Genomic DNA, 20,996 nt, shown 5'->3' with positions numbered 1-20,996 from the left:
TTTTGATATCAATTGACGACTGTTGCCGTTATGAAGTTGTTGAACACCACAGCGTCAATAGAGAACGACAATGGGAGTGGACTGAAGACCAGAGCAAAGAAACGTTGACCAGATTTGGGCCATCAGGTATGAATGACTTTTAGGAAGTCTGTCCGATGTGAACGATAAACGACCCTTCCACATCAGCAAACTTTCTGATACCTGAAATGGTTTTGCTGCAGGCTTTGAGATATTAATCATCCTGTCTATTATACTTATCAATCTCGAGAAAAAAAAAATCGATATGAAGGTGTTTTTTTTTTCCTGGTCAATTTCTTCCCACGTTTTGTTTTGTTTTTTTATTTTAATCAGAACATGCTGATCGCATTTATCCAATTGATGAAAAATATTGATATGTAGAGATATGATGCCACTGGTTCCAACACATGTGTCCTTAAAAGTCGAATTACTGCAATCGTCAAGGGGTTTAATGGGACTGTACTGGTTGAGGTGGGAATTCATGTTTTGAACATTCCTAAGTGAGATAATGAGAAACCTCTTATGAAATATGAAACAGCATGTAATTTAAAGAAGGATTCACCGTTTATTTGATGAAAATTGGTTTTTAAATGGCTGAGATATCCAAAAAAAGTGATAATAGTAAAAGGCGACAGGCCACGCCTTTTATTAGGATCTCTTTGTTTCACCTTGTTTTTGGATATCTCAGCCATTTCAAAACCGATTTTCATCAAATAAACTTTTGATACCCCTTAGAATTGCATGCTCTTTGACATCTCATAGAGTGGTTTCTGATTATCTCGCAAAACGTTAAAAGCTAAATCCTCACCTCAACCAGAACTGAACACACCCTTTAAAATCTATCCGGCAATAAGTTTGTTAATTTCTTGCTTACTTTTTGGTTTTTGTTAGTTTGTTAATTTGTTTTGCGTGTTTTGCTTTTTTGTTGTCGTTGTTGTTGTTATTGGGTGGTTTTGTTTGTCTTTCCAGAAGCCACGCAATTACCAATTACATTGCCGAATCTTATATATCCTGTTCTCTTTTCTGGTCTTCTTCTCCATTTTGTGACGAACATTTTAAGCAGCAGAAAAATTGTACTGGAAGAGGCGGTTTCCAACTCGGCGTACTAATGAGCTGACAGGAAAGAGGCTATGTGTGTTCCCCAGCCCCCGGCCGGCCCGCGTTGCCTGCCCGACTGGCCGGCGTGTAAATTGGAGCCTTCTTCGCCTGTCAACCCTAATTCCCTAGACCGGTCCTCATTAGCTACCAGGCAATAAGAGAGAAGGCGAGAGGAAATAATATGATAACGAAAACAAAGCGGGATTTTTTGCACTAAATCTAAGAACTTTAGAGGGATACGGATGCATAACAGTGGTCAGTGAGTTTTAACAGTACTGTCCTGACTTAAAATAATAATGTCTCTATAGGTCCTGAGTTATGTTTGTATGACACACCCACACAGAACGCAGTTGGGGTTCTTTGTTTTTTTGTTTTGTTTTACACGTTTCGGTGTTTGTCTGTTGTTGTGCTTGTGTTTTACTACTTTCAAAGAAAGTCAAGATCTTTTTTTTTCGACAAGCTGTCAAGCTATCCCTAAGTACTTAATTTCTCTCATTATGCTTCTGTAAATGACGCTGAAACAGTGGTCAAAGCAAGGAAAACGAGAGCCTAGACCGAGCAAGTTTGGTATAATCAACAATCTTTGTGCGTTGGATAATAACATAATTGATGATCAAAACATTCTTGAAGAAGAATGCGCCATAAGGAGTAGCGTATGTGGTACAAAGACCAGCAAGGAGAAGCAACGGGTCAGTAAAGCTTCGCCGAGTCAAACCAGTCAGGTTATGACCGACATTTAGAGTGTTGGTTATCAAGTTTAACGTGGCGCGACTTCAACGATTTTTTTCCTATTGTGTGTGCATGTGAAATGTCATGAATGTGGTATTATTAGTGGCACATTTTCTCCCTTCTCTTTGATCCTGTCCTATAAGTATCTATAGAATTAAGTAGCTGACTTTTTTGAAAGAACAAATTTTGCCTACACTTTTATAGATCAGTTGCACGATAATAACTTTTTTTATATATATATAATCAGATTTGCTAAAATTCTGAGGGTTTCAACTCGACAGCGAAACTGTTTAAAAACGTGTAAGTGCATGGTAGACTTTGCCTTGGTCGTGTGTGGCGAAATTTCGGGTTTCACTGCTGTTGTTCCCATTCGTACCCAACACTTTCAGCCGACAAATTTGCTGCAATTATCCTCAGCCCTCCCGTACCAATGTTAATGGACCCAACAGTCGCTGACATTGAAGTTGAATTTACACTTGACAATAGCCAGGAAAAAAAGGGAAAAATGCCATCCAAGTTTAACAATCTCCCAACCTATAGTGGAAACTGGAAATAATGGGAAATAATTTTGCAGTACTCTTTGAGTGAAAAATAACAAAACTTGCACGTGTCATACCATTAAACGCGTCGGCAGTTCTATCGAAGTTCACTCCACTCCAAGCAAGACTTTCTGCGGTTCAGTTACACCCCTATCATTACTAAACTCCTTTGGTACCATTTCATTCCAATCACTACCACTGGAACTAAAATATTGTAAGAACTTGACTCGAACATGCAAACAAATAATAATCCTGCCGATTATCATTCCGCTGACGACCAGTGGACTCAATATTTCGGAGTCAATATACTGTATGAATGTGATATCTTTTTTTTTTTTTTTTTGGCCAATTCTGTTGCCATTTCTGGAGCTCAGGTAGAGTCGATTAGAGGTGATCACGGGCCGAATCTTTGCGGTCGTGCCGCATGGTGGCCTCTTCATTCTTGCCTGCACAGTAATCATTCATTTTTACCTTATTTTGGGGTCAAACTGACAGTCGTTGCGCGGCTAGGCAGTGACTCCTTTTCCCATCGCGGTCACAGTTCAGTTTTTCTTTCATTAATCTCCGAATTCGTAAAGTGCTCGTTTTCCTCTCTTCCTCTCTCCCCCTCTCTCACCTGTCTCTACTGCTATCTCCCTTCTTTTCCTTCTTCCAAACTCCCCCAAAATGTATCTTTTTTCTGTTTTATTTCCTTGATTGCCTTCTCCCTTTCTCCCTCCTTCTTTCCGTCACTCTGTCTTACACACACACACTGTTTCCGCTGAAATATTTTCGTCAACACCGATATTGTATGATAGACACTGATTTACTTAGCTCAGTAATCCACATGGTCCTACCGAAATTCGGGGAGAGTTTGAGACTTCGCCGCATTCCCCTCCCCCTTCACTTCAAAAGGGTACATTAGTCGGTTGTTTAAACAGGGATTTTCTCCCTTTTTGAGGTGGAAAGATCATGGTTATTTTTTTCCTCCTTTCTCTCCTATTATCTTCCCAGTGGGTCTCTTCTTGCAGTTGGACGTTGTTTTGGAGAAGATGATTCGGGTGTTATTGTCACTCGGCGGTGGCAGGTTTTGCCCGATCCTTGTTGACTTTGTTTGTTGACTGACAAAAATAAAAAAGAAGGGGATGCACTGCCTGACCCAAAACGAATTTCGGCACCTATTATCCATGACGGTAACTGTCCCCAAAGTGGGGCTTGATAAAGATCAGAACGTCTACCTTTTCAGGACTTTTATCTATTGAATTCTCTCTTTAAAGGAAAAAAAATCTAAGGTATGCGGCATGATCATTTTAAGAAGAATAATGCATTTTGTTATTACAAAGGAGGGAAAGGGAACTTGAAAAAGTGAAGAGTTCCTGACCTTGGGGGGAAATTAACGGTTATAAAGAGAGGTGGTTCGGGGCGTGTCCTCAGATCGAAGGTTATTGGCATCTCTTTTCGTAACGAGATGTCCAAAGATTATGATCTACCCGGACAAATCTCGCAAAAAAATAAAATTCTGCGTCCCTCCCCCTGGCTTCCCAAGGTGGAAATGTACCACTGTTTTTGGCAATTTAAAGTTTTCCCTTTAACAAATTGTCGCCTGAGCAAGAACTCTTCATTTTGAATTTAAAATTGCCATCATCCTGCAAGAAGTTGCAAAGTTGATGGCGAATTGAATCTATTTCTGGTTTTGTCGTTGCTGCTAATTTCAGGTTTTTTCTTCATTCCATCTTCATGAAATGAAAATTTGAATCTGTTCAGTTCATCAGCAGTTTGTGGCAGATCGTATTTTGGGACTGAAGTAAACATGACATACGTAGGTAATGCTTGTTATGTTAAACGTTTGCACAAAGGCCAACTTGGTTGTCATGGTTGTTGGGGCGTCCGCCAGTAATATTTGAGTAATTCTAAAACTTTCGGGTTCAAGACTCAGAGTTACACTTGAAAAAAAAAATCATAAAAGTATATTTTCAAGACAATGATGAGGCAGTTCAACAATGTAGCAGTAAAACACCTTTAGAACATAAGCCAACATTTACGAGTATGCAGTCAAGTGGATTTCTTTGCCAGCCTTTTCCTGCCTATTTTCTTTAACAGCCCCCCCCCCCCCCCCAATCTCAAACGCGATTTTTTTTTTTTTGAACGACGGTTTCTGAAACAAGCTGTGCAATCTGTCAGTAAGGGGAGTTTGTCTCTTTCCTCTTTTACCAAACTTTTGCGTCAATTTGACTAAACTTTATAGACTGATATCATCACATTTTCGCGACTTTGTAAGCTTCAAATTAGTAAATCTCGATCTGTGGGCGTATTTTACCTTTGTCATATATATGGAAACAGGTGAATACCGGTATGTTCGTGAAATACGCGCTCAACTGGAGCAGAGACGCATTGGTACGGGAAATAATGTGAATCACAATATCAGAATAATATACAATCTGTACCTAGTCATGATATGGATATCAGTCGGAGGTTTATGTAGACAATACAATGGTGACACCCACAACAACAGACGCGTCATATGACAATTTTTCATCAATACATATGTACATACATATATATATGGTATACAGCATATATTTACAGTCAGATGAAGAAGTGTGTATGTGTGGGGTGTGTATGTGTGTGTGTCTGAGAGAATAGGAGAGAAAGAGAGATGGATAGGTTGGAGTCGTGGCAAGGTTTATCGATCCCAGTGCCCATGTCTACTTAAGTGGCTGTATGAGACACAGTGAGTAGGCCTACCTACTCGTCTTGGGAAGACAGCAATAGGAAAAGTTACAAGCAAGCTTACCTGGGACTCCCTTGGATCGCAGAGGCGGCGTCTCGGCCTTGAGGGGTATCTGAGGTCTCCTCGAGGTGGGCACCACACTTTGCACCTCGGTACCTTGTGCCGCTGCGCTCGTGTTTTCATTGCGTCTCCTATTCTGGCCCCTGCGTCTGCCGTGCTTGCGAGCTGCAACGCCCGAGTCCAACGCACCACTGAGGAACACTGCGCCGACGAACACGGCGTAAATCACAATACGATACATGTCGATGAACCGCCAAATCAAGCTTCCAAAAATATCTTTCTTCCCGACGCTGGGTGGGAAAATAAATAGGTTCTTTTGACTGCGCTGAACTTGTCGAGTCCACCCTGCTGATTAAGTTGGTAACTTGAGAGTCTAATCACGAAGACATGTCACGGAGTTATGTCCAGGAGTAGAAGAAGAAATACCAGCCCGCAGATAGACCCACTGTGGAGCGAAACCCACCACGGAGCGTGCGAACTTGCTGAGTGCGTACCGCTGGCCTGTGACGTACCGTGATAGTGTGTCGCACTCAGCCGAGCACCGGTTCAATTTATACCCCAAGCCGGTTGGAGGGGGAGGCGAAGAAAAGGCCGGAGTCAGTCAACCCTGCCTCGATCCCCAAATTTGTCTCCTCGAATGGATGGGAAAATTCTGGCGATGACCCGGCTAAGTTTCGCTTTGGGGAGGAGGCGAGAGTTTAAGGATCCCGGGGAGGATAGAACGTGGGTTTTCTTAACCCGCCAGACATGCGTTACACGCGCTCTGGAGAGTAATGGTAGAATTTGAATCCAGCCGCAGCAGTTTTATGACATATTTTCTGAGCTGGCCTCTCCGACTACCTTCCAGACAACGACCAGTGTCGTTCTCCAAGCCCGCCAGTTCGTGGAGCTCAAACTCTGAACTTGTTGCCTTGTTAATGTCGCAAATATAGCCTCAATGTGGGAGTGTGGCAAAACATTTAAAACTATCGAATGCCAAAGTAGCTGAACAGGTGCACGAAACAAGCTGTCATTGCTAACTGAGGTAACTTTTCAATTTCAGTGAGCTGGTTTGAAGAGGATCAGATCAGTGGGGTTGGATAAGGAGCTGGGAAGTCCCAAACAAGGCTCAAATTGGATTGTCGTCTGATTCAAGCGATTGAGGCGGTGCAGTGGATGACATAAGGAATCTCCCAACACTCTCAATGCAATACGCTAATGTTCGCTTCGCGATTGGCTAAAGAGTTTTAATACTCCGGAGCGCGGCGAGCTCGGCAAGAGCGGTTTTTCATGTGCACACACACACTGCACGCTTACAACCATGTGTACAGTGTATGTGTGTTGTGCGTGTCCCTTTTTTCAAAGGTTATTTTTTCCCCTTCACAGCGCGCTCCAGCTTAACAAGTGGTTGTATACTCGGCATACACAGGGATCCGCACTCATTCCCAGGAATGCGTGAACTCACTCACTTCGGTAACTTTCACTTAAATATTAAGTAGCGGTACAAGCCGCAGAGAGACGCCCATTGGTTGAAGTATCCCGACTTGACACATCCCAGGGAAACTGTTTTCATCTACACTCCGCGCATCGCAGTCTCTCTCGCAGCGCCGACGGGTCGAATTATCAGAAGACCGCAGCCTCACCATCGCACTTTTGTCGAGCTCGAAATTAGCGTCATTGAGCTCATTCCTTTCCTGTTAATGGGTTCATTCTCAAACGCTATATACGCTTTCACATTACAATGTATTTGTTGATGAATTCTAGTTGGAATGAAGACCGTAGAAAAATGTCCCCATTAAGGTCAGAATGATTATCTCAATCAAGAAGATGACCGAGCAATTACAGGCCATCAAAGGATAGTTAAGCGCAAATTCAAATAAGATGTTCGATTTCGTTTTGTCAACATTTTGCACACCTAAAGAAATTATTCAAAGGCAAGCTAAAGGTAATTTAGTCTTTGAAAAAGCAGAAACTTGAATAAACAGAGGAACGACAGAAGAATCAGCAGGACATAGTCAAATGTAGCATCATAATTCGACTCCAGGACTGGAATGTATATTACTTTCTGATTAAAACAAAATTATATGATCTGAAAAGTCAGGCAATTTACTGCACCCGAGTGATGTTGTCATAATCTTTCTTACTCTCTTTCTCTCACTCTCTCTCGCATTGCAATTCGATTCATTTCAATTTAGCTGCTCTTTATTTTCATCCAATAAAAGTAACACAAAAATTACACATTATTTTGATAAAGCATATGTGTTAACAATATGTCAAAAATACAGATCATAAAGTTTAGTACAAAATATATGAACGAATGCATATAGATATAATGATAGAAAGAATGCAAATTTTGCAATGGTGCAAAAAAAGGAACGTAAAATTGCGATGGAAAAGAGTGATGTAATGAAAAGCGGAGATTGTAGAACATGGATCACAATAAAAAAAAAAATAATATGCCAACATCATATATATTCAAGTTATTTGTTTAGAGTTACAGCATTTCATATGATGTATGATATAGATGCAGGCAATATAAAACCTTATTATAGGTGGTATATTGTTTAAATTATAATTATATCATACCTCTCTATATATACATATCCGATATATATATAAATAAATATATATATATATATATATATATATATATATATATATATATATATATATATATATATATATATGACCCAACACACAAACACACACACACGCAAACACACCCACACACACATGATAGCTCAATAAGACCCTGTCCTTTATGCCATGGGATATAAAGAGAATAAGAACCGTCTTACGTAACAAAGTTATGTTGTAGTCGTCCGTATAAAAAGGAGGAGGAGGAGTGGAATAAGATGATGATGATGAAGAAGAAGAAGAAGAAAAAAGAAGAAGACGAAGTAGAAGAAAATTTAAGAATTTAAGAATATGACAATATGATTACAATAAACAAATATATGTGTTACAGATATAGATACATTCATAAATACATGCTTACATACATATTTGCCTTGATTGTGTTGATAAAGCTTCATTTTGACAAGAAGAAAATGACATCCAGTTAACTAACATATCCGTGGTAATAATTTTTAGGGAAAAAGAAATTCTGTTAAAGGTAGAACCAAAAATTAGCACATGTCCTAATCAAGAATGTTTCGCCCCTAATTCCTGCATTAAAAAAAAAAAAATCGGAATATAGTATAGAACTGCAAATTTAGTTCATGATAAACTTTATCATCAACCTTTGTCTGTCTGTTAACAAGTGCACGTTTTAGATTTTTATGAAATGAAAACTTCGTTTTTTTCCTCGCGAATACTTTTGTCAAAGGCTTCAAAAGAAATAGAAAAAAATGTTAATGAGTATGACGTGATTACAATATGTTGCTTGCAAATTGGTTGTTGGTTGCTGTTTAGTTTTATTCTTTTAATATTTGATCTTTTTAAAGATATTTTATATCTTTATACATCTAATCTTCGAAGATGATTTTCTATATTCTTTCGTGCCTAAAGTCAACTCTCCATAAGGAATGAGTAATCAATCGATAATTATATTCCTCAATTGATTTGTTACTCTGTACCATGCAGAAACAATACACTAAATGAAATGAAACAAAAATGGGGGGAGGAATTGTGGGGATGTGGCAGTAACACCAGTGTATATAGGAGATACGGAGAGAAGGAGGTAATATAATCTCCAAAGAAAACAGACAGGAACATTCACGTTCCTACGGGAATGGATATGTTGTCAAAGTTATTTTCATTGCCACTTGTTTGTGGTAAATAAACACAACAAATTCTGATAAAAGATCAACCTTTAAGTCGTAAAAGTGTTGCTGTTTTTTTCCCCATAAGATCTGTTCTCGGAAGTCACACTTTTGCATTGTGTACAGTAACTTTTATATCGTGTTACGAGCGGGATTACCGACTTGGCCTTATAATTCGATTCAAACAATTTCATTGAACAGGAAATGAAGTAGATCAGATTATATTTTACAAGTGATGTTGATATCTTATATGATTTCTTTTATTTTTAAAAAAGCAGTGAAAATGGACAATCAGGATGCAATTTTGTATCGAATCAGCTACTTGGTATAACTCTGAATATGGAGTTGTGGCTGCTCGTTGAGCGAAGAAGGACAATTCCCCTTATCGCTAGAAATCCCCACTCCAGTTAATCACAATCATGGGAGAAATAAACCAAAAGGGAAGTCAAAGGAAAGAAAGTAAGAAAATAAACACTCTGGAGTACGTGACGATACTTTTAAAAATCTTTCCCCTACTTCTTCGCTCATTTAGAACGTCTGCTTTCCCTAGCTACCACCTGGAATTTAATTATTTGATAATCAGGTATAATGTGGTATGATATTCTGAGTGTAAATCTCGTGCTGTGAATCTTTGAGAAAAAAAAAAGATAGGAATTTTCTTTCCTTTATCGTTTTTAAGCCTTCTGTTCCAAGAGGCATTAAAGGTTGGTATTAGCAAAATACAATTATCGCAAGCTAATCACACGATTTTGAATTTCATTGAATTATAATGTTATGGATGAGAGTGAGTTTGTATTTTTGAAAGGCAGTATTATCACTTTTGAGATATGAAATATTTTTGGAGGTAGAAGGCGATGTTGTAAACCACCCCTGTCTGAACATCTGGAGTTCTATTGTTTGCTTGTTTGTTTTATCTATTCAACAGCCTATATTTTTTTACTCCTGTTCGAGCTCATTCCATATGACACGATTTATCATGAGTGTCACAATTTAAACACTAAAGACAAAGAAGAGACATTGAGGTTTTTGAAGGAAAGGTTTTGTTGTTGATACATTTTGCGCTATCAGATAATGAATAAAAATGACCACCGATTCTTGAAAAAGTGCAAGGATGGGGTTGACACAAGAGTCCATCTGCTTCTCTAAAAAGCATGTCTTATATGTTTTCTCGGCTGACCCGCTTTTTATCTCTGAAACCACTGAATCCTTCTACTAGAAATTAGGCAAAAGTTTTCTGTAAGGCCAGTTTTTTTAGCAGACCAAAACTTGTCGGTTTTCGAAATGTGATAGTTACGTACTGGCATGAAGCGAGATGCACTTTACTGGAATTGAGCTCAGGGAAAATGCGAGGACGGTCATGTACAGCGTGACACTACACGGGACCTGCGGAGACGTCGTTACGTAATTGAGCTAGATCTAAACCTCACCTTAGCATATTACAAAAAGAAAGGAAAAGGAAAAACAGGAATCGTGTCTTGACCTTATAACAATGTAGGGTATATTCGTGGTGGTACGTAAATGAATAGTTCACATGCATAATACGAGTGAAGACGATATGCTGTTGTCTCGGTTTTTCCAAAAATACCCTCACATGTTGGCAATGTGGTTTGTCCTAGTCACATTGTCAACCTTGTGGTCGGTTTTGTTGTTGGAAACGATGTAGTTGTTTTTGTTGGGTTTGCTGTAATTACTTATCTTATAGAAGAAGAAGAAGAACAGAAAGAAGAAGAAGAAGCTCAAGCACAGTTCCCTTCCAGAGGTTATCTGAATTGGCGTGATAGACAAAGACAAGTGCATCCCTCTTACACGCCATCTTCGCTTCCAAAATGTCAATCATTCGCTTAACATTTTGTGTTTGCCAAAACAATGTCTGAAATATAATATAATAATGCGTTTCCAGCTGGCAAAAGATGTGATGTGTTTGAAATTATGTTACAATAATGTTACCTGGAATGGGTGTTGTTAGATGTTTGCAGTATAAGCCGTTGATGCTAGCTTCGTTCGCTCTCACCTCGTAAAAAAATATAAAAACTGTTACCTTGATGTCATTGCGTTGCATATGATTGTCCCATAACTCATTACATGCTTCAAAAGTAAAGGTATTGGTAAACCTTGGTATGTTTGAAGCAATTGTTGCTTCTTTTTTTTTTTTTTGGTTTTTCACACTTATTTTTTTTTAACAAAAGCACAAAAAAGAGAAAACGCAATCATGCTTAACAAGCTTTGTATAAGTAGTAAGAGGCAATAAGTATTAGCACTGTTTTCAAAGTTATCAAAAGAACGAAAAAGTGCTCGAGCAAAGGGGAAGCAGCAGCAGGGAAATGTCACGTGACTTGAAAATAATCCTGGCTTTCACAGTGAATCATTCTGACTTGAATCTCTGATTATTCCAAGTATTATTGTTTGCATCAAAATATAAACAATAGCACTCAATAAATAACAGTATACATGTGTCGTATACATATTTCAACGCATCTGAAAGTATACTGGTTTAGACAGTTATCTCTACCGGCTTCCGATTTCTTTTTCTTTCTTCCTATTGTCCTTCTTTCTTCCATTCTCTTTCCTATCCTTATTTCCTTCCCTTCCACATTCTTCTTTGATTTCCTTGCGATTCTTCCCTTCCATTTTCTTCCTCTTCGTTCATTCCTTCCTTCCTTTCATTCTGTCCTTCTCTTGTACTCTTCCTTCTGTAATTGCTTTGTTTCTTTCCGCCCTTCTTCCTCTCCATCTTTCTTTCTTCCTTGTTTTCCATCCTATTCTACTTCTTTCAATGGCCGCATCAGCCGGTTTTAAAGCCCTAACGGCATCACGTACGGCATGCAGCCAGCATAAGGGGAAAAAAGGGGGGCAGATTTGGAAGACCCTGCATGGCACATAGTGCTGAGATGCATCAACCTTGAACCTGGGGAAAAATTCGATTAATACACCAGCGAGGATCAATGTTTGTTTCACGGCTGAACTCTGCGAGAAATAGAGACGTGCTCCAGAGACTGAGATATACGGGTGAACTAGTGCGGAATCCATGCGGACTCCTTTCCAATTTGTCAAAAGAGGGACCTTTATGCCGGTGGAAAAAGGAAGGAATGTGGTGGTACAAAAACGAAAATAAAGACACACAATGCGTTTGCGGGCTTTCTGTACTTTGCATGTCAAACATTCACATTCAGATGATTAACTAGTAAGTATTCCAGTTATCTCTGAGAGAGAATGCTGCCAACAAAAACATGTTTATTGGATTGACAGAAAGGTTTTAAGGCAACGCCCAGCAGACAAACAGGCGAACATTGCTGGTACCACGAGTTGTGGCGGGTTACTGGGAACTGATCGTGAAATCGGCGAAGTTTCGAATCAACACCGTGCCCATGGTGCAGGTAGTGGTACTCTCTAAGGTAACATTGCTATTTTGCATTCATTTTTTTTTTTTGTTCTTCATTTTTATTTTGCTTTCACAGAACATGATAGTCACTGCGTATATTTCCATCGAAAAACTTTAAACTATGTTATAACCACAAACTATAAACAAAACATGTCCAACAACAAGAACATTCATAGTAACAAACCTGGGAGGAAGAAGATATCGAATTTCACGTAAATCATTCGGTTTCAATGGAATTCTATCATTTTGGGGGTGTAAAAAATAGATATAATAGAAAAGAACGAAGCTTGTAGTTTTACATGAAACTTTCGACTTAAACATCCTTCACAAAAGTTCCATCACACACTGACTCTCTTTTTCACAAAATTATGATTGATTACTGTCTCGTTTCCCTGCTTTCATATATCAGATGTAAACTATCACCTACCAGATTTATATGATATGGCAAAGATATCATTGCTCTCTATAACGCACTCGAAACTTATCGAGTCACGGTTGGAGACTGTCTGCATGTTCCAGTGGTACCACGTAAACTGTCCCTCACTATGCTTCAAAGACACTTTTTCCAGCCTAGATACTCATCAATCTAGCATCAATGTCTAATCACCATGGCAACCAACATCATCTATGCAAGACAGCTGATTTTCAATTATATTATATCATATTAATTGTCAGTAAACTGTTCTCACCGTAGCTGAACCACTATCACCTAGGCAGTAATCGGCAGTCTATGTCAGAATCGTCGATATCGAAGAGGTTTAATCGCGTGAATACATGTCTTGTTGGTATCCATAAACCGTAATTGTTATTGGTGTCATACACCGTTAGCATCTTCGGACAGTTTGTATTATTAGACTATTTTCATCGTGATTCTTTCAGTGTCATCGCATCAACAGTTTTTCGCAATTTTATATGACATCTCTGCGCTGCTGGAATTGTCACACTTTAGGTATCAATACGCAGTTGAAATAGTAACACTATTGATATCTTTACACTATTGGCGTTGTCACGCTCTAAAGTTGGTACATCTACACCATCAGCATCGTCACGTCGTTGGTTCCGTGACATCGGTGTCATCACTTTTAGGCATCGTTGTTCCATTAATGTTGTTGCAGCGTTGGCATAGCCTTCATGATTGACATTGCTCAACGCGTTTTGACATCGCCAAACCATTGTTATCGATCTCCAACTTCCTGTTGGCATCATGAAATCAATATCCCTATCATAATTTCCCTTATCATCGACTTCTCCTTTCATGCTCACGAAAAAAAAAAAAAAAAAAAATCTTTCCTCATTTCGATTGTCATCATTTCACTGCTAGCACCATCATAATTACAGTTGCCTCGGAAGTATGCCGTATCATCATGTCATTGTCCTAGATATTAATTGTTGCGTTGCCATTCTTGATTGCTAAAGGTTTCAAATAATTGGGATGAAGTTCGCCATGTTCCTTCTATATCCTTCATTACCAGGTCCGCCGTAATTCTGTTTTTGTTGTTTTGGTTTTTTTTTCATTGTCCAGAATTACCATGGCCCACTTCATGCACACTTCCCCTATTCCACCGTCCCCTTAATAATGATTCTCCGGGTCGATTGGAGAGTGGTGGAGAAACGCGTCCGCGGACTCGATGGCCGGCCGGAGACACGGATGCGACGGCAATCGATGAGGACTTCGAGGTTCATTGGGCGAGCCGAGGCAACGAAAACACCGAAGGTCAACGCCATTATTCATGGATCATCGAATGAAGAGTAATTAACATTGATCTGTTCCGGATTAAGATGGGGAAAAAATGACACATGATTAAAGGAGGCGGCAGTGCATGTTCGGGGCATTTTACCCATTTTTCTACTTTGCGGTGGTTTTGCCGAGTCGTGTTTGGTAGTGTTTTCTATGTCTGTTGGCAGGTGTTATAATATCACTGATGACTGTCAAATTTTTAGAGTTGAATGTATTAGCGTCATGATGTATTCAACTGTGTTACAGCATAATTTGTAAATTGGAGACGTCGCTGCAAAATCATGAGAATGACATTTGCATATCAGTACCAAATATAATTAGTCAAGCTCTGCAATCACCTGACGATGGGTATGAGGAATATTCAACAAACGTTTGACATCATTGACCTCATTAAACGGTAGATGGATGCCGGAATATTTAATGGAAATGAAAGAAATGTGAACTTTGAACTTTGATTTAACGATTTATCATTGTAGAATAATATTAACTCCGTGTTTGATTCAAAGGCTTCATCGAGTGCCTTTGATGAAATAATTATTACGAATATAGGCCTATTCCTGCTTCTGTGACAATAAAGCCAAAAATGAAATGATAATCATGAAGCAAAAAACAAAACAAAACAAAACAAACAAAACAAAAATCTCCTTTCATCAGTAAGGGACAATGCGACACCGGGTTCGTCGTTTGCTCTTGATCATCCTTGGACTGGATGTCCATTTCGTCACATACCAGCAAGGTGGTCGTCGGAGCAGGAAAGGTGGCGGGGGAGGAGATTGGGATAGATGGACGTTAAGTACACCATCACATCCATCAGGCGCTCATCATCGACTCCGGAGTGAAAGAGGGGCGTGTCAATACCACCATCTCTGTTCCTCCGTTGTCTTTCATGTAATTCGTGGTTTGTTGACTTTGGAGGACTGATCCACGAGACATTTCCGCACCTGAACAAATCTTTTCGGAACGCGAAAAAATCCCTCGCTCAACATGGCTCTATTAGTTGAAGACTGCTACGAAAGGAAAACATCAAATCACATTCCATTCAGTATAAACAGGGGGGAAATAATGGTTTGGTGGAAATCCGGGGCTAGATTCCGTCTGCGAGATTAGACCCTTCTTTCAGATCTCTTCAGTTCGGAATGTTGGACTAATTCATGTATGCATTAGTTCGAGTGTGTTTCTGTTTCTCTACAAACAAAGAGAATGACAACATTATTTGCATCTGAATTCACAGTTTCTTTTGGGGTTTTTTTTTTTACATTGTTGTACTGATTTCGTGTCATTATGTGTATTCAAACGTTTCATTGTATTTACATTTTGTTGGAAATCAAATAAACAACTTGAAAAAAGAATTAACTTGAATGAATCATTTGGGATTGCAAACAATCAGCAAGATTTAAGTCTTCTTATCCATCTTATATTTATTTATTATCATCGGACGATGCTATCAACTGTGTTGTTTGTTTGCAATCTTGTGTATTTCCTAAAGCATCTAATATTCGACAGCTGAAATATATCACAAATTATGATCACCATTTTTTCTAAGGGGCAATGATTAAAATGAAATCTTTTATGACATAAATAGCATTTTTTCCCCAAATGTTTAATGTTACGAGCAATTGATTTAATCGTTTCACATCACACGGCATTCTTTGTTGCTTTGCGGATCAATTAATCAAACCTTTCATAGTGGTAACCCATGCACCCATCCTTGTCGGCTAAATTCTATCGACAGTGATATCAGTTCCTTGTGATGAGCATGAAATATCTTAAATGTGTCCAAAGCGAGGCTAACACGAACAATATTGTTTGCAACATATAGGAACCTATCAGCTCATGTCCTTAAAGTCACATTCTATAGCAAGCGAGTCTACTTTGCCACATATCAATTCCGTTGGAGAAACATGAGTAATATGGCTCTTGTTATTACTGACCTGAAAATTGGGTGTGAGTAATCTTCTACTGTTTGATGAGTAAACCCAGTATTTCGTGGAACGATGAGTCATAAAATGGTTACATGTATAGTTGCCATTAAATCATTAAATGTATGTCGGATTAAAAAAAAATAAGGCTTTTGAATGCTCCTCTCAAATTTTTCTGAAACAAAAGCACGCTGTTTAGCATTGTTATTGCTCATAAGTGTGTTATGAAATGCCGAAGTTAGCTGACTGAGATTTGCCATGATATTCACAGAAAGTCTCAAACATATTGTATAAATGTTTAGGAAACATATTGTTTAAATGTTTAGGAGAACATGCTGCCATTATCAAGACGCGTTAAAGCTACTCTTTACTATTGGGAGCAGTGATTAAAAGAATGTTCGAGTTATCACATTTAATGCATATGTATCACAAAACATCCTACCATACAAAAAATACGCAATGAAGTCACAAATATAAGGAGATATCACTAATTTTCTCAATAACCTATAACTATATAGATTCTAGAAACGACTTTAATTAAACTATTGCTCACATTTTGTATATTTAACAATACTTAACATTGATTATACTGATTAACCTTTTTACATTGGTAGTTTCTATCCCTAACTCACATTTAGAACTATTTGAAACACTAAAGCTGTTTGTTGTTTTTTTTTTTTTTTCATCTGCAAATGGTAAATAGTGGTTTTAATGATCAAGATATCCATCCTGGTTAACTTTTATCCTTTTCCGCAGAGGTTTTTGCTAACACTGGTTTTTCTTTTCTTTTCTTTTTTTTCTGTCTGTGGTTAAAATGAGTATGGTGAATACGGTTATTCACATTTCTTCACTTTTGCCACTTTCATCACATTTTACGCAATATTATAGATACTGATGGAACAAAGACGCTCAATACGGAATGCAGCCAAACTTTATTCAAACCGGAAACACGCCATTTGAATAATGTCGTTAAACCTACGCACACTGTTGTATACATCGCCATCTCCTACAAAAACTCTTAAACCCCCTCCCTTTCCTCATCCCAAGATTTGCTCCTTCCATGCTGGGTTGAGAAGAGCCACGTTAAAAGTCAACACAGAGCGCTTCCCCCTCACTTTAGCTTTCCGAAATGGCTTAGCTACCGAAGCTAGGCAAACATTTTCGGAATCCCATTGGACAAGGGCTCACGTTTTCTCGCAAGGCTTTGGCGGGAAAATCTGCGCAGATTTTCTCGTCCGTCACTATGGTGTCGTCTGCTCGGCGGAGTATGTGACGCGACCAGTGGACGTGACCAAGGGCGCCGGAAGCGGGGGGGGGGGGGGGCAGGGGTGGCACTTGCCCCCCCCAAACAAAATGTTGGGGGGCAAAACGAGTTTTTGCCCCCCCCCCCCAAAGTGCCCCCTGTAACAAATAATTAATCACTGATTTAAAGACCAAAATGAACAATAAAGGCATATTTCTTGTCTAAATGTTGTAATTTCATAACTGAAAATGCAAAAATTTTGGCCCCTAACGGGGCGAAAATAATACACTAACAACATACATTATTGTATCTATACACTAATAGTAACTTATGAGTAAATTTAGTGTATAGATGGTAGCCTCGTGTCCTCGAGTGTGCCCGCTGAAACATATCTTTAGTAAACCTTACATTGTTCATTTTCTTCTTTGCTTTCTAGTAGTATAAGAATATTTTTTATTGTTCGAACGATGCGATCACGTTTAAGCTTTTAATGAGTACATTTCAGATAAATTGAAAAGTGAAAGTGGCTCGCTCTATAAAAGCGACTTTTATACTCTGTTTTTACAAAAAGTCCCTACCGTGGGAGGGGGTATCCCCCTCCCACACCCTCCCCCGCTCGGTCGCTTCGCTCCCTAGACGAGAATCTCACACCATCACATAATATACTCCAGTATGTTAAGATCATGGTCCTTCCAACTGATTTTTTTCAATATGTTAATTCCCTAGAAATTTGCTTTTAAATGTTCTATAAAGGCGACTTTTATACTCTGTTTTTACAAAAAGTCCCTACCGTGGGAGGGGGTATCCCCCCTCCCACATCCTCCCCCCGCTCGGTCGCTTCGCTCCCTCGCCGAGGATCTCGCACCATCACATTATTAATGTACTCCCGTATGTTATGATCATAGTCCTTCCAACTGATTTTTTCAATATGTTAATTCCCTAGAAATTTGCTTTAAATTCTCTATAAACGCGACTTTTATACTCTGTTTTTACAAAAAGTCCCCACCGTGGGAGGGGGTATCCCCCGCTCACTCGCTTCGCTCACGCGCCGAGGATCTCACATCGTCACAATGTGCCCCCGTTGAGATTTTGCCCCTCCAAAACCAGAAGTGTTCCGGCGCGCTTGGACGTGACCTCCACAAAAAGGACGCAGCCTATGTCTTTTCTTAGGCGTATGTGTGTATGTGAGTGCGTGTGCGTGTGTGTGTGTGTGCGTGCGTGTGTGTGTGTGTGTCTGTATGTGAACGAGAATTGGAAGACAGATATAGTGAATTGTTTCGGCATTATTGGCCATTATACTGCATGTACCTACTTAGTATTTAGAGACCACTGCCACATTCACATGTAGCAAGCAACATTCTTGGTAACCGTGGTAACGTTCCCCATGAGAATGAATCCTTCCAAAACATTGTTTAAAGAACAAAGGATTATGAAAATAAAATCAAGATAAAACTATCGGAACGTAGTAATTGCCACCGGGGTGACAAAACCAAGGAGCTACAACAACTGAAGCTATATTCCATTTTACTGTGCTCAAATGTTTCTTGAAAATATTGGTCATCAGTAGATCATAATCGTGTTATTTATTTGACGAGCGGTGGTTGGTCGTGGCTAGGAGACGCTAGTCTAGTACTTCCATTATGGCTATGGGTGAATAGTTGGTCCCAAATTATCTTCTTCTCTTACAAGAATCTTTCTTTTGTCAGATATTTGTGTCTGTCCGTCCAATATCTTATTTCATAATTGTGCATCTTTATTTTATCAAAAAAAAAGTCATCATGATATTATGTTGCTTGGTAAGAAAACATAAATATTGGAGAAGTAAATTACTAAAAATTTGGTGGGAAAAAATGAGGAACTGTTGTGAAATATCGTGACCTGATATGAAATGACTGATTGATTAATTAATTGATTTAACTTCCGCAAAATAAAAACTATACGTTACTTAACATTGTAAAATACACGAAAGTAGGTGTACATCAAAATGAGACATCTGTACGGCAATGATCCCTATGAATAGTTAAAGGGAAAAGCCATCTTGAATATTATGTTACTTTGTTTGAAAATAGGAAAAAAGTCAGAGAAGTAGAGCAGTGAGAATTTGGGTAAAAATTAAAAAAAAAGTTATGAACTGTTATATAGAGTAAGACAAATAGCCATTGACAGCACTCCGTTTGTTTTGTACGCAAAATTTAACTTATTTTTCTTTAATATTTGTCCACAGACAGAACTTATTCGCTGAGGAAGACCTTCAAATGCGTATTACTCATATTATGTACCTAAAAAGGTATGGGGATTTGTTTTCCTCACGAGAAAAACGAATAATGCTTTTTTTCTTTTAAAGATAAAAAGTTTTAGTTCAAACTTGTTTACATTTTTCAACTATGAAAAAAGGTAAAGGGAAAACTGAAGAATGAAGAGAAAGAGAAAGGAAAATGCAAAAAAAAAAAAGCCTTCCTTTGACATATTTCGTAATTAACTCAATGCTCCAACTTAAACAAATGAATTCAAATTGTTCCTCTGTCAGAGGTAAATTCCAGGCCAGTTGGAAGTTGGCATGATAAGAAAGAGTAACATCTTAGAAGCACGGCAGTGAAAATTCGATCAAAATTGGATCAAAAGTAAAGAAGTTACGAAATTCCACAAATTTGCTAATTTTTGTACAACAGTTCTTGAACAGATTTTATATGTGCATAATACGAGTGAGCTTACTTCACAATTTTCCAATGATCATATATTGTGCAAGAAATTGTGAAAATCTAATTTTTCTGAAATTAAGGTATAAAACATAATGCCATTCCTGATTGAATAACCTCAATATGATGACCAGTCAGATTTGTCACGATTTAAGACTGGGGCATAGGCTCTAATTGTATTTGATCAAAGAACTAAAAATTTCATGATTTTATGAAAATTGTGCACGGCAAATTCATATATTGACTGTTCAAGAACCGTTTCGTGTAAGTTAGCAAAACTTCACAACTTCATAACTTCCTTAATTTTCATCCGATTTTGATCAGCCTTTCACTGTTGTGCTTGTAAGATTTTGCTTTTGCTTTTGGACTCACATTTATTTATCCCGGATTCCCCCCTGCGTGTCATGTTAATTTCCTGTCCGTAGGTATATATAAATGTGAAATTTTTTTCTTGGCGCAGAAAAGGGTTAACGGTTATCTTATTCTCTTCTTCTTTAAAATCTTCTTCTTCCCAATATTTCATTACATCACACAAGCATAAACTCTGTAACACACGTCTTGTACCCAAACCATCACACACATCATTTTATTTTACACATACACGTTACATACTCACACGCACACACGCACCTACACCTTACAAACACAAACACGCTTATATACAACACCTTTACACACACGCACGTTGAGTACAAACTTTAAATAGTCAGTAGAACAGGTTTTTCTTTTGCGACTGTCTCGCTTCGCGCACCCTGCTTCCTCAGTCCATTATTATAGGCATGATTGGTATTCAGGTGCGTGCGGAGGATAAAAGAAGCCATTGCTCCGGCTGGTGAAAAGGTTTTGATCACAAAGATTTAGGCGGGCCGTTAGCTCTATCTTTCTCATTAAAGGCAGATAGATTAATTACTCAATTAGACTGAATACCTGTCGTCTGGCAGCTTGCCGAAGCTGCTATCATTACCCCCATGTAAACCCCATTGTTTCCTGCATGGGGCTATACGAAAGACGTGTAAAGAGTCGGGATCACGCTATTTTACAGTCTGGTGTGTAATCAGACATTTTGAAAAAGAGTCTGAAGCCACGATACAGAAACTGTCTATCCTCACTTCTCGTCTTCTTCC

The 20,996-nt window shown here is 38.7% G+C and overlaps 1 protein-coding gene across 1 annotated transcript in view; it reads right to left on the bottom strand.

The window, feature by feature from the left end:
- LOC140238462 (chordin-like) overlaps positions 1-5,936 on the bottom strand; it is a 70,244-nt gene extending 64,308 nt beyond the window's left edge. The window contains exon 1 of the mRNA XM_072318364.1: positions 5,158-5,936. Within this exon, the coding sequence (XP_072174465.1) occupies positions 5,158-5,395 (238 nt within the window). The 5' untranslated portion in view covers positions 5,396-5,936. The remainder of the gene's footprint in view (positions 1-5,157) is intronic.
- Positions 5,937-20,996: the final 15,060 nt, after the last annotated feature.

This window comes from Diadema setosum, chromosome 15 (genome assembly GCF_964275005.1).
Source record: "Diadema setosum chromosome 15, eeDiaSeto1, whole genome shotgun sequence".
NCBI classification, from domain to species: Eukaryota; Metazoa; Echinodermata; class Echinoidea; order Diadematoida; family Diadematidae; genus Diadema; species Diadema setosum.
The sequence above is the reverse complement of the archived record's forward strand: the minus strand, read 5'-3'. Positions and strand labels throughout refer to the sequence as shown.